Genomic DNA, 12845 nt, shown 5'->3' with positions numbered 1-12845 from the left:
TCCTTTTTCATATGCACTTCCGTCCCTCTAGTCCTCCTCTTCTCAAACCCTCCAGCATGGCATGGAAGCTGCTTTTCATCTTTCTCTCTGCATGCCCAGGTGATGGGGATGGCTCCCTGAAGGGAGCAGGGGAGCTTGTGAGAGGGTGGAAGATACTGAGTTGCCCAAGGGAAACAGGGATCAGGGAAAGGAAGGTCAAGGTCCCTAAGGAGTCATAGATAGGTAAGAGCTGTGGGTTAATGGGCCAGATACCTGGGCCCAGAAGGGGAACAGGCAGCACTAGGTGAATGGGAATAGGAGCTACCCTCCATGGAGATGGGACATGGTGTTCCTTCCCTTCCCCTTCTTTCCTCCAAGTTTCTCAGGCCAGGACTGTTAGCTATTTGCTGTTGCTGTTTCCCTTCCCCTCCTCCCACCCTCTTTACCTTCTTCTGAATTTCTCCATTTCCTGACTGGATACCCTGGACATCTATTATTTCATGATACTTCTCCAAAGATGAGACACCAAAACGTGGCCTATTTAAGCCTTGTTTCTCACTAGGAAGCTCAATTTCCCCTAAACAGGAGAAAGGGACTGGAAGAGAAGGGTTTATTAAAAACCCAATAAATTATGTGGATCTGTCATCTAAAGAAAGAAATGGGTTATGATGATTAGTTAGAATGGTAGCTTTCTTAATGAAGTTAATTTTAAATAACTGTAGTGCTTCAATAAGAGTTTTGAAATGAACAGCCTTAATTAGTAACGTTCACTAATATTTAATCAATTGTTTTAGCTATAGAACTTAATCACTAGAATTAATTAGTGCTGTTCCTCAAGTATATAAATCAGAACTGCACAACTTCTAAGCTTCTTCAGGGTGTACTTAGGTTAGACTAGAGACAGACTGATGATGGTTGGTTGTTGTATGGCAGAACGAAACTGGCCTGTGGACCATATGTTGTGCAGGCCTGATATAGATTAATTAGTATTATTCATTAATGAAAAAATTAGTGAGATTTGTTTACTATCAAGTATTGGGGCTTTGCTGAAGATGTTAACCAGAGTCAATTAATTAGGCTTCTTCACAACAAGGCTGGATGAATTGTGGAACTTCCCTAAAAAATAACTACCCCAAAAGGTCAATCAGTGAAGAAAAGTAAAGAATAATGAGGTGAGGAGAAAGAATTGAGTTTCTTATTCAAAAAAGCAGTATTAAGAAACTTTGGAAAAGAAAGCTAGGGCTCATCTGGGGGCAAGTCATTAGCATCCTCAGTTGCTTAATCACGTGACTTTTCCCCACTGGCTCCCATTTCTGGGGTGTTAAAACCTTTCTGCATCCTCTGCTCTCCTTAGAACAGGAAAACCTCCTCCCCATCATCATCCTTTGTCTATCCCCCAGGTTCCTCTTCTCTCTCAATCTTCCAGCCCCCCAGGATCCAGGCCCAAGAGGGTGGTTCTGTCTCCCTCTCCTGCTTGTTCAACATCAGTCAGGAGGGCCCTGCCATTGGCTTTGCCACCTGGTACCTGAATATGGTAGCCCCAGACAGGGAGGTGAATAACAAGACACTGGAATTCAGGGGCCGTCTAGTCGCCTCCGATCAAGCCCAATTCCTCTGGGACCGAGTGGTTGAGCTACAGATACGGGACATCAGATTATCCGATGCTGGAGTCTACCTGTGCAAGGTGGAGATACTAGGGTCAGGGATTGGAACTGGAGAAGGCACCAGACTGGTGGTGAAGGAAGGTGAGCATACACACACACACACACACACACACACACACACACACATACACACACTTCTCTTTTACTTCTTTTCTTGATTCCAGGAAATGGGCCTTCTTAGTCAACAATCATTTATTAAGTTCCTACTATGTGCTAGGCATTGTGCTAAGCACTGAGAATATAAAGAGATGTAAAAATACATCCTCTGTGTTCAAGGAGCTCACATTCTAATGGTGGAGACAACTACGTACATTCAAGATGTATAGAGTGTAAGTGGGAGTAATCTCAGAGAGAAGGCACTATGCTGAATAGCTCTCCCCATGCTCTAATTGGTAGGCAAGAACTTTCTTCTTCCCTACATCTCCACTATGCCAACTTCTTTCAGAAATCAAAATATTCTTTTCCATAGTCCTTTCCTTAATTCTTTCCCCAAATCCAGACTCTCCTTGGCCAAAGGTGTTCCCACTCTTCCTTCGAGCAGCCCTCTACATTTTCAGCTTGGCCTTTGTGGTAATAGGGACCACTCTGTATTACAAGAGACAAGTGAGTAATGATGTAAATGGGTGTGGAAGGAAGATGATGGCTGAGAGAGAAGTGAGGAGAAGCAGAGATGCAAAGAAATAAGGGGCTAGAGCCCTTTGTCACTCTACATCTCTCTTCTCTTAGGTCGCCTTCACCAAAGGACACCAGAGAACCCTTTTACCTCTTTCACAGTGCCCTGAAAATGAAGTGTGACACCTGGAACTTCCCAAGAGAATCCCAATAAACCTCCAGCTACCCCGCAATCAACTACTTTTGTCTTTTTCCCTTTTATCCTTCTAGAGGCCCTCCTCTCCCCCAAACCTGTCTGTTCCCATGCTCTCTATAAATTCCCTTCCCTCAAGCTCAGAATTTAGAGTTTTGTTGGTTGGGGGAGGATAAGGGAAACAATTCCTAATAATGAGGAACTCAGGTTCGCATTTTTGTATGATGGTATGATGGGAAGAGTACCATAGATTTGGGAGTCTTGAATTCTCTGAAACACACTAACCAGCCCTCTGTCCTTGGGCTAGTCACATCATCTCTAAGACTCAATTTTCTAATCCATAAAATGAGGTTGTTGTACCAGATTATGTCTAAGGTCCTTCTAGCTCCAACCTCAAGAGTACAGCTCAAAACTTCCCTCCTCTCAGAGTTTCTACCTGAAGGGAATTTTTTTGTAATGTATTAAAATGTATTTATTTACTTACTCATTTGTTTGTTTATAGCAATAGGATCATATTTCTATTCTTCAAATTCCTCAATCTCGTTAAAATTTTGTACGTCAGTGGGTAAACAAAACTGTTCTTCAGCCTTCTGAAGAGATCTGGGGTCCTTGGATTTCTTCACTCCTTTCCAAACCACAACCCTCTCTCCCAACAGAAAATTGAACCCCCTATCCTAGAGAGGAGAAGATGAAGGAAGACCATCTTGGACCTGGAAATGCCTATTTTGAATTTAGGTCTTGCAATACACTGGGAGGCCTGAGACGTTTAAAGTGATGGAAACAAAACACACTTTATTGGGTTCACTGAGAGTCTTCTCCTTTAGTTGAGATCTTGGGGTAGGATAAGAAGATGGCAGGATCATCACCAGACTGAAGCTTGGGCCTCCCCACTGTCACTTAGCATGTCTGATGGGCTTCATCACTATTTCTGGGGTCCCATTGGTACAAACTTCTTGGATATGACCTCTGCAGTTGCAATTAGGCTTGGCTAATTCTTCTTAACACAGGCATAGTCCCCACTGGGATCATTCTGAGGAAGTTCTCCAGCTCCTTCCCTTAAGCCAGCTGTAAGTCCCTGGAGAGATGCATAATGAAGCTGATACTCCAAAGAACCATCCTAAAGGAATGAGGGAACATGGTCAGGAGGGTCAGGAGGCAGGTCTCCTCCATGTCAGCAGTTCCTTTCTTAGTTTATTCTTTCCAACCTTATCCCCAGTCTCTACATTTCTAATTCCAGGCCCTTTCCCCACACCCCAACAGACCCCCAGAACTCACCCTGTTCCTCTCCAACCTCATCACTGTAAAAAAAAAAAGACAACTCAGCAAACATTTTTTTAAATGAATGAATAAAAGATATTTATTAAGCACTTACTATATGCCAAGCACTGTGCTAAGTGCTGTGGGAATACAAATGGAAAATTGAAACAGTTTCTGTTCTCAGAGAGCTCGCTTCTAGACCATTCAATCCCCTCATCTTTCTATCCAGGGAAACTACATCCCAAGTGACCATCTAAAAGGTGTCCTGAAGCGAGTAAGAGCACCGGCCCCAGTGTCAGGATGACCTGGGGATCAAATCCGGGCTCAGATACTTAGCACCACACCCAGAAATAACTGGCCCTGTAACCTCGAGCAAGTTACTTAACCCCAATTGCTTAAAAAAAAAGATAACTGGTTTTTAGGCCTAGGGGTGGCCAGGTGGCAGAGTGAGTAAGAGAGCACTGGCCACAGAGTCGGGATGACCTGGGATTGAATCTGGGCTCAGATACTTGGCACCACACCCAGAAATAACTGGTCGTGTAACCTTGAGCAAGTTACTTAACCCCAGTTGCTAAAAAAAAACCAAACCAAAACTAAAAGGTGTCCTGAGCTTGATAACTTCCTTACACTGAGTCTCTCAGGAAGAGTTGTCTTGGGCACTGGGTAGGGGGGTGGGGGTGGGGGAGAGTAGGAGGGCCTGTGCTGTGGTGCTAGGGGAGGGCACTTGGAGAAAATTAGGTGGGATGTATGTATGGGCAGATACAAAAAAAATTTATATTTTTTGGACATGGACAGTATGGGAATTGGTTTTGCTTGATTATGCATATTTGTTACAAGAGTTTTGTTTTTTGTTTTTGTCTTTTTTCAATTAGAGGGATGGGGAAGAAAATCAATTTTTGCTCATGAAAAAAACCACCTTAATTTTTTTTTTAAAAAGAGGGGATTGCCATAAATGGCTGGTAGGAAAAGCTGGTCCCCAGAGACAGATGCAGCTGAGGGTAAAGAGGGGAGTAAGAAAATCAAATTGATTCTATTCTGTATCACTGCCTACATTTTGTATACTGCCTAAGTCACATTATTTTGTCTATGAATTAAGTTCAGAAGTTCAGCTTTCTTCTCTGAGTTAATTAAGTTTAGAAGTTCAGTTTTTCTGCTAGTCACTGTTCTTTTCTTTTGTAATCTGTTATCCCTGAAGGATGCAGGTAGATGTCAAGGAATCTGGTCTGTTATCTCTGTAACATTGACTGTCCTTCAAAAAAGTCTGGTTTGTTGTTGCTGTGATATTAACTAGTCTTGCAGCCCTGAGTGAGCTTTCTGTAGTGACAAGATGGAAGGAGGGGTTGTTTCTAGCCTGCATTCCCAATTTCCAACCAATCATACTGTTTTCCCATCTATGATGCTGCCTTCTAGTTTTTGGATGCTTCTCCATTTGTCTATAAAAATAATCTGCCCTCATTTGTCCCCTTTTGACTTGCTGGGGAGCTAAAGACCCCTTTATTGGCAATTTTCTAGGAACTTTGTGCCTCAGTTTACCTTAGTTTCAATCATTACACAAAGGAGAGAGGAGGGTTGCCTATGACTGTCTCCAAGGCTTACCTCTTCTTCGAAGCTGGCATGTACAGACAGACAGAATGAGTACAAACAGGAGCAGGAGACCCTCCAACCCTCCTATTGCCTCCAATATGTAGGTTTCTACAGGAGAGAAAACAATTTGTCAGGCATTAGTATTCCATGTCTTCCTTTTATCTAGATGATACACTCCACCCTCAAATTAGAGAAAGTACAACTTTCATTAGAGACATCTCACAATACTTTAGTTCCTACAAGATAGTGTATCACTTACAGAGTTAGCTTGTATTCGAGCTCAAAGAGCTCACCTCATATCTCCTCCCTTTTAGGTCTCCCTCTCTTTTCCTCTCTCCCCCTACTTCATACCCAAAATCTTCATTTTGTCTTCCAGGTTCCACTGGGCACCTTTATTATAGCAAGTTATGGTTGGTTTGTTGAAAAAAAAAAAGGCTCTCACACAAAAGGAGAAGGAATCTGGAGCAAGGGGCGTGGGGCTTGCTGAATATTAAAGGCTGTTTCATCATATTTTTTGAAGCAGGGAAAGCTCCTTCAGCTGTAATTCAAAAGGGGATTGTCACAGTAGCCCAGTGTTTGATAAACCCAAAGTCCACAGCTACTAGGATAAGAATTGATTATTTGATAAAAACTGCTAGGAAGACTGGAAAGAAATTTAGGCATGGGCCAACACTGCATAACAAGATAAGCTCCAGTTGGATCTGTGACTTAGACATAAAGGATGACATAAACAAATTAAAAGAGCAAGGAAGAAATTACCTTTCTGGTCTGTGAATAAGGGAGAAAGAGTTCATGACCAAACAAAGGATAGAGAAGATCACAGAATAGAAAAAAATTTTGATTACATAAAATTAAGATTTTTTGCACAAACAAATCCAATGCTGCTAAAATTAGAAAGGAAACATCTTTGTAGCAAGTCTTTCTGAACAAGGTCTTATTTCCAAAGCATATAAGGAATTGGTTTATATTTATAAGAATAAGAGTCATTTCCCAATTGATAAATGGACATGAACAGGCAATTTTCAAAGGAAGAAATCTAAGTTACTAAGAGTCATATGAAAAAAAATGCTTTAAATCACTAATAATTAAGGAAATGCAATTTAAAGCAACTCCAAGATTCTACCTCACATCCATCAGGATTGGTAAAGTTGATAAAAATTTTAAAAAAGGAAAATGACAAATGTTGGAGGGTCCAGGGGAAAATAGGCACATTAACTATGTGAAGCTATGAATTGATGTAGCCATTTAAAAAATCAGTTTGGACCTATTCTCCAAAAGTCATTAAACTGTGTATACCCTTTGATTCAGCAATATCACTGCTAACCCTATACCCCAAAAGGGATCAGATCAAGAGGAAGAAGTCATATGTAAAAAAATATTTGTAGCGGCTCTTTTTATAGTAGAGAAGACCTGGAAACTAAGAGGTGCCCATCAATTGTGGAATGGTTCAACAAATTACCTCATATGAGTGTAACACAATACTATTGTGCCATAAGAAATTATAAAAGGGACAATTTCAGTGAAACCCAGAAAGGCTTGTATGAGCTGATACAAAAGTGGGCAAAATATGGGGAACAATTTATTTCTTTTCTTTTTAAAAATTTTATTTATTTACTTTTAGTTTACAACATTCAATTCCATAATCCCTTGAATTCCAAATTTTCTCCCTTTTCCTCTCCTCCCCCCTCCTCTCCCATGGCAGCATGCAATCAGATATAGGTTCTACAAATACCTTCGAATTAAACATTAGTCAAGTCATAAAGAAGAGTCATAACCAATGGAGTAAACAACGAGAAAGAAGGAACAAAACAAAAGGAAACACAAAAGAGAGAGCAAGTAGTTTGTTTCAATGTGCATTCAGACTCTGTAGTTCTTTTCTCTGGATGAGGATATCTCTTTCCATCATGAGTCTTTTGGAGTAGTCTCATAACCTTTCGTTGCTGAAAGGAGCCCAGTCTATCAAAGTCAGTCATCACAGATACAATGTGTCTGTAATGGTATACAAAGTTCTTATGGTTCTGCTCTCCTCACTCAGCATCAGTTTATATAAGTCTCTCCAGGTTATGATGAAATCCATCTGCTCCTCATTTCTTATACCACAGTAGTATTCTATTACATTCATATACCATAACTTGTTTAGCCACTCCCCAATTGATGGGCATCCCCTTGATTTCCAATTCTTTGCCATCACAAAAAGAGCTGCTATAAATATTTTTTGTGCATAAATGGGTCCTTTCCTCACTTGTACGATCTCTTTGGGATACAGCCCTAGAAGTGGTATTGCTAGGTCAAAGGGGGAAACAATTTATATAATAAAAATAATTAAGCAACTAAAACCAAACAACTTTGAAAGACTTAAGAACTCTGATTTATGTAATGACCAACCATGACACCAGAGGACTCATAATGAAACATGTCCCCTACTTCCTGACAGAGAGGTGAAGTACTCTGTGTGCAAAAAGAGATATATTTTTTGGATCTGGCCAATATGAAAATTCGTTTTGCTTGATTATGCATATTTGTTACAAGAATTTTGTTTTTGTTGTCTTTTTCAATTAGAGGAGTCAGAGGGAAAACAGATATCTGTTCATAGAAAAAAATTTTTTTAAATAGGGGTTGCCCTACATGACTGATAGGAAAAACTGGTCCCCAGAGACAGACACAGCTGAGGGTAGAGAGGGGAGGAAGAGAGGAGGGTTGCCTGTAACTGGCCTCAAGTTTTCTGCCCTTACACTTCCTGTCCTCCAACCACTGGTTCCTGTTTCAGAGTAGTGGGGCTCTTGACTCCACCCCAGGGCCAGACATAACTGACCAGAGCTTGGGAACTGGGAACTCATGAGTTCTACATTATGATGGGGGCAGGGTGAAAATACTTACTGTCCAGTGGGGGAGGGTAAAGAGTGGGAAAAAGGATAATGATTTTTAAAATTTAAGGGACCTTAAGAAGAACTTAAGAGGAACTTTCTCCACCTCCCCAACCCCCACTACCCATTCCAGTCTCTTTTACCTCAAGGGACCCAGATGTCCAGACTCTCAGACACCAATTCTCCCTCCTTAGGCTGGTCCTTCAGTCATGATACTCTTGAGAAGTTAATCATCTGACCCTATAGCATCTGTCCTGGTCCATCCTTCTTCTTTCTAATCCCCACCACCCTTAGAGATCCAGTTTTGCAACTACCAAGGGTCTCTGACCTGGAAAATGTAGACTCCAGAATGAGCTTTGCTTCCTGGGGCAGAACAGAAGATTATTATTCCTCTCCCTCTTTCCACTCAATCTCCCATTGTAGATCATCCTACAGCACTCAGAGAGGGGAAGATGGGCTGTGGGGTTGGACCATATTCCCTTCTATATAGATCAGGGTCCCCCACAATCCTCTTCCCCATGACACATATCTTTTACATCCAAGTCTTGAGAGGATCAAGACCTCTAAGCAGCCTTCCCTGATTATTCCTGATTGCTGTCTTACATAGTATCCCCTAAATGCTCAGCATTAGGGGCCCAGTGTCCTCTTTCCTGTATCAGAGAAGGATTGTCCTGAGAATGAGAATAGAGACTCCTTTTGGCCTTGGAGCTCTCTTTAGGGTGATGGATGGAAAGTATACCTTGTGTTTGCTCCTTCCTTTTCTTTCCTCCTAAGTGACCAACACAGGGCACTATTCAGGGCAACACTTGACAAACCAAATAGGGAAGACAAATGCCCAGGTCTCCATCCTTTCCTTTTCAAGGAATTCTTTCTCTTCCTCTGCCAGCCAATTAGCCTTAATCCAGGTCATTGTATCAAAAAACTGAATCTACTTATCTTTCTTCCTCTTATCAGGCCATCAATTAACAAGTATTTGCTAAGTACCTACTATGTGTCAGGAAAGTGTGTTGAAGTTTAATAATATTAGTAATCATGTGACACAGCTGTTGACTGTGTTCTAATGAAACCCCTTTCAGGGACTTCATATCGTTGACTGTGTTCTAATGGAACCCCTTTCAGGGACTCCATATGACATTTGGATTGCTGCTGCAATACCAGCAGCCAGTTTGGGCATTGTCTTCCTTAAGCAAGCTAGAGGATTGTTGTGCTAATCAAGGAGTTGTTATTCAGTCATTTTCCAGTTGTGTCTGACTCTTCATGACTCTAATTTGGGGTTTTCTTGACAGATACTGGAGTACTTTGCCATTTCCTTCTCCATCCCATTTTACAGATGTGGAAGAAGAGGCAAACAGGGTTAAATGACTTTCCCAGGGTCACACAGCTAGTGTGTGTCTAAGGCCAGATTTTAACTCAGGAAAATGAATCTTCTTGACTCCAGGCCTGGCACTATATTCAATATGCCACCTAGCTACACCAAATCAAAGAGTACATGTGATATATAATTTGTCTAACAGATGGAAATCTTTTCAATCCAAGTGCTCCTATCAGAATTACTCTGGTCTCCACCTAAAATGAAAAAGTCTTCCTCTGAAATATCCCATGATATCTCAGACCCCCCTTCCCACTTCCAACAAGCTATTGTACTGGATGGATCATCCACCTTCTCCTTCTCCTTTTTCTTCTTCTTCTTCTTCTTCTCCTCCTCCTCCTTTTTCTTCTCCTCTCTCACACACACATACACACACATGACACTCACACACTTGCACACACCCACCACCACCACCACCATTCAATGAACTCACCTCAGTAGTTGTTATAAAATATTTTCAGGATTATTAAAATAGGAAAATCTCTAGCTTGCTATGCCCCACAAGCCTTGTATCTGAGATTTTCTTTCTTCCATCTGAATGACCCTCTTTGTTTATAAAGCCCAGTCAATCAACTTTCTGTAGCCATACAGTTTAACTTAGAAGAGTTGCAAGCAGAAAAATTTCAGTACCCTTACACATGTTACATATGTCATATCCTAGAACTTCCTTTCAAACCCAAAGATTCATGGACAATGGATAAGGGGAATAGTGTTGAATGGAGTTCAGGGCCCAGCTCTAGGTCTGGGTCTAGAAGAGTGAGAACACTGAAGAAATTTGGGGGAGTGACAAGAAATGATTAGTCTCCTGATCTTCTTACCAGTCCAGAGGTTTCACAGTGTCTTGGTTGCTGTTTCTGCACAATGGTTCTTGACTGCCTGTTCTCCGGACCTTAGCCTCTTCTCCCCCATAAGTCTGGTTCAGATGCATCAGCAGGGGCAGTCTCACCTTTCTGAAGCTCTAAGTCTATAGGGAAAAAGGCCAAAAGGCAAAGTCAGACCTGTCCATGCTGAACCCAAAATCTTGCCACCTTGATCCTCCTTCCCTCTTCCTTCTTCCTGTCATGAGAGACAAAGATGAGGGAAAAAAAGAGGATGGTCATTTTTCTGAGACTATTTTTCCTCATTTTGTTCCCCAAACTACATGATACTGGGAAAAATATTAATTAGGATATAAGAAGGTAGTATGACCATCAGTCATACTAGTGCAGTACTTTGGGGATTACATGTTTTCCTTAAAATAATACTTGTAAGGAAAACTTCTTATGCCACTTTTTCTCCATTTTAACATCTCCTGTTCATTTCCCAACCCTTCATATTCTGTCTTCTATCCCTACTACTCAATTAAAACTGTTCTCTCCAAGGTCACCAGTGATCACTTTATTGACAAATTCAGTGGCCTTTTCTCAGACCTCATCCTTTATGACCCCTCTACAGTATCTGACAATGTTATGACAGCCCATCTCCTTCTAGACACTTTCTCCTCCTTGGGATTTATGGCATTGCTCTATCATGGATCTCTATCTACCTAATAGTCCTTCACAGCACTATTATCACCATGCTGTTATTGAATGAGTATACCCCAAGCCTCTGTCCAGGGTTTTTTTTTCTCTACATTCTCTCTTTTAGTGATCTCATCAATGACCCATGGATTCTAATAATTATCTCTTTTGCAGATGACTCCCATATTTATACATCTTTCTCCTCATCTCTCTTCTGAAGGCTATTTCTGCATCTTTGACGTGTCTCAGACAGAACTCATTATTTTTCCTCCTATCTTCCCTTCCTTTCCTCCCCTTCTCATAACTTTCCTCTGTCTATTAAAGGAATCGCCATTCTCTAAGTTATCCAGTTTCAAAATCTAGGTGACATTTTCTACTTTTCACTTCCATTCTCATCCTACATCCAAGCAATTCCACACCTTGTCAATTCCGCAAACTCAATATCTCTTACATTCATCCCTTTCTCTTTACTTACACAACAAACCCTCGTTATCTCTCTTCAAACCTTCATCTGGACTATTGCTATAGTCTCTTAATTAGTAGTCTTACCACCAGTCTCTCTTCTCTCTAAACATCCTCTCTGACATTCCTGAAGTTCATTCCTCTTGCTTAAAAAGCTTCAGTGGTTGATGCAACCATTCTGGAGAGCAATTTGGAACTATGCCCTAAAGGACTATAAAACTATGCATACTCTTTGACCCAGCAATGCTGCTTCTAGGTCTGTATCCCAAAGAGATCATAAAAATGGGAAAAGGAGCCACATCTACCTAAATATTTATAGCAGTTCTTTTTGTGGTGGCCAAGAATTGGAAATTTAGTGGATGCCCATCAAATGGGAAATGACTGAACAAGTTGTGGTATATGAATGTAATGGAATACTATTGCTCCATAAGAAATGATGAGCAGGCAGACTTCAGAAAAACCTGGAAAGATATATATGAATTGATACTAAGTGAAGTGAGCAGAACCAGGAGAACACTGTACACAGTAACAGCCACATTATGTGATGACTAACTTATCTTTTCTTAGTAGTGCAAGAATCTAAGACAACTCCAAAAGAATTCCAATTCAGAATGGAAAATGCTATCCACATCCAGAAAAAGAACCATGGAGTATGAATGCAAATCAAAGAATATTATTAGCTCTCTCTTTTTTTTTTTGTTTCTTTCTTGGGGTTCCTCCCATTGGTTCTAATTCTTCTTTACACATGACTAATGTGAAAATATGTTTAATATGAATGTATATGTAGAGTCTATGTCAGATTGCATGCTGTCTTGGGGTGGGAGGCAGGAGGGAAGGGGAAAAAATTTGGAACTCAAAATCTTATCAAAAGTAAAAATAAATAATTTTTAAAAATTAATTTTAATTAACTGACCAGAAAAAAAAGCTTCAGTGGTTCCCCAAGTTTGAGGGTAAATCCAAACTCTTTTAACCTTTAGAGTTCTTCATAATCTGACTCCAGTCCATTTTTCTGGGTTGATTACCTGTTATTCCTAGTCACAAATTCTATACTCCTGTCAAACTGGCTGATTTGGTATTCTTCATGCCATTTTCTGATTCTAAGCCTTTGAACAAATTGTCCTCCATGTCTGGTGATCTTGCACAGCCCTCCCTCACTCAAATAAAAGTCTACTGTGAGTATACCTAGCTACTTGAATGGGGACCTAGCTAGTTGAGTAACTCAGGTTGTCCTCTCCCTCTCCCTCACCTTCCCTTCAGGAAGGTAAATTTTGATGGCCAGAAGAAGTCTACTTAACTTGGGGTCTACTGGCTAGAATCCTTCCTTCCTTCCTTCCTTCCTTCCTTCCTTCCTTCCTTCCTTCC

General features: G+C 40.9%; 3 protein-coding genes across 3 annotated transcripts in view; 2 read left to right on the top strand and 1 right to left on the bottom strand.

Moving 5' to 3' along the window:
* Window positions 1-12845, top strand: part of LTB (lymphotoxin beta) — a 61788-nt gene that overhangs the window by 44528 nt on the left and 4415 nt on the right. The window lies entirely within an intron of this gene.
* Window positions 40-2567, top strand: NCR3 (natural cytotoxicity triggering receptor 3). Its single transcript, XM_069073708.1, has 4 exons — window positions 40-99; window positions 1380-1724; window positions 2143-2246; window positions 2370-2567. The coding sequence occupies exons 1-4, from the start codon at window positions 57-59 to the stop codon at window positions 2436-2438; spliced, it is 561 nt and encodes a 186-aa protein (XP_068929809.1). The 5' UTR covers window positions 40-56; the 3' UTR covers window positions 2439-2567.
* Window positions 3221-5749, bottom strand: LST1 (leukocyte specific transcript 1). The gene is made up of 4 exons (XM_069073707.1): window positions 5641-5749; window positions 5302-5397; window positions 3724-3746; window positions 3221-3565 (listed from the first exon to the last, which is right to left on the bottom strand). The coding sequence occupies exons 1-4, from the start codon at window positions 5651-5653 to the stop codon at window positions 3437-3439; spliced, it is 261 nt and encodes an 86-aa protein (XP_068929808.1). The 5' UTR covers window positions 5654-5749; the 3' UTR covers window positions 3221-3436.

Source organism: Petaurus breviceps, unplaced genomic scaffold (assembly GCF_028583685.1).
Source record: "Petaurus breviceps papuanus isolate PSGF00001 unplaced genomic scaffold, PetGlider_PUasm1.0 90865, whole genome shotgun sequence".
In the NCBI taxonomy this organism is placed as follows: domain Eukaryota; kingdom Metazoa; phylum Chordata; class Mammalia; order Diprotodontia; family Petauridae; genus Petaurus; species Petaurus breviceps.
The sequence above is the reverse complement of the archived record's forward strand: the minus strand, read 5'-3'. Positions and strand labels throughout refer to the sequence as shown.

Excerpts from the sequence above, each read along its gene's own strand:
- NCR3 (XM_069073708.1), top strand. The coding sequence starts at position 57 with ATGGCATGGAAGCTGCTTTTCATCTTTCTCTCTGCATGCCCAG. Across the intron at positions 100-1,379 it reads CTTTCTCTCTGCATGCCCAG|GTTCCTCTTCTCTCTCAATC; the intron begins GTGATGGGGATG and ends TCTATCCCCCAG. Across the intron at positions 2,247-2,369 it reads CTCTGTATTACAAGAGACAA|GTCGCCTTCACCAAAGGACA; the intron begins GTGAGTAATGAT and ends CTCTTCTCTTAG.
- LST1 (XM_069073707.1), bottom strand. Across the intron at positions 3,747-5,301 it reads ATGCCAGCTTCGAAGAAGAG|TGATGAGGTTGGAGAGGAAC; the intron begins GTAAGCCTTGGA and ends TTTTTTTTACAG. Across the intron at positions 3,566-3,723 it reads TGAGGTTGGAGAGGAACAGG|GATGGTTCTTTGGAGTATCA; the intron begins GTGAGTTCTGGG and ends TCATTCCTTTAG.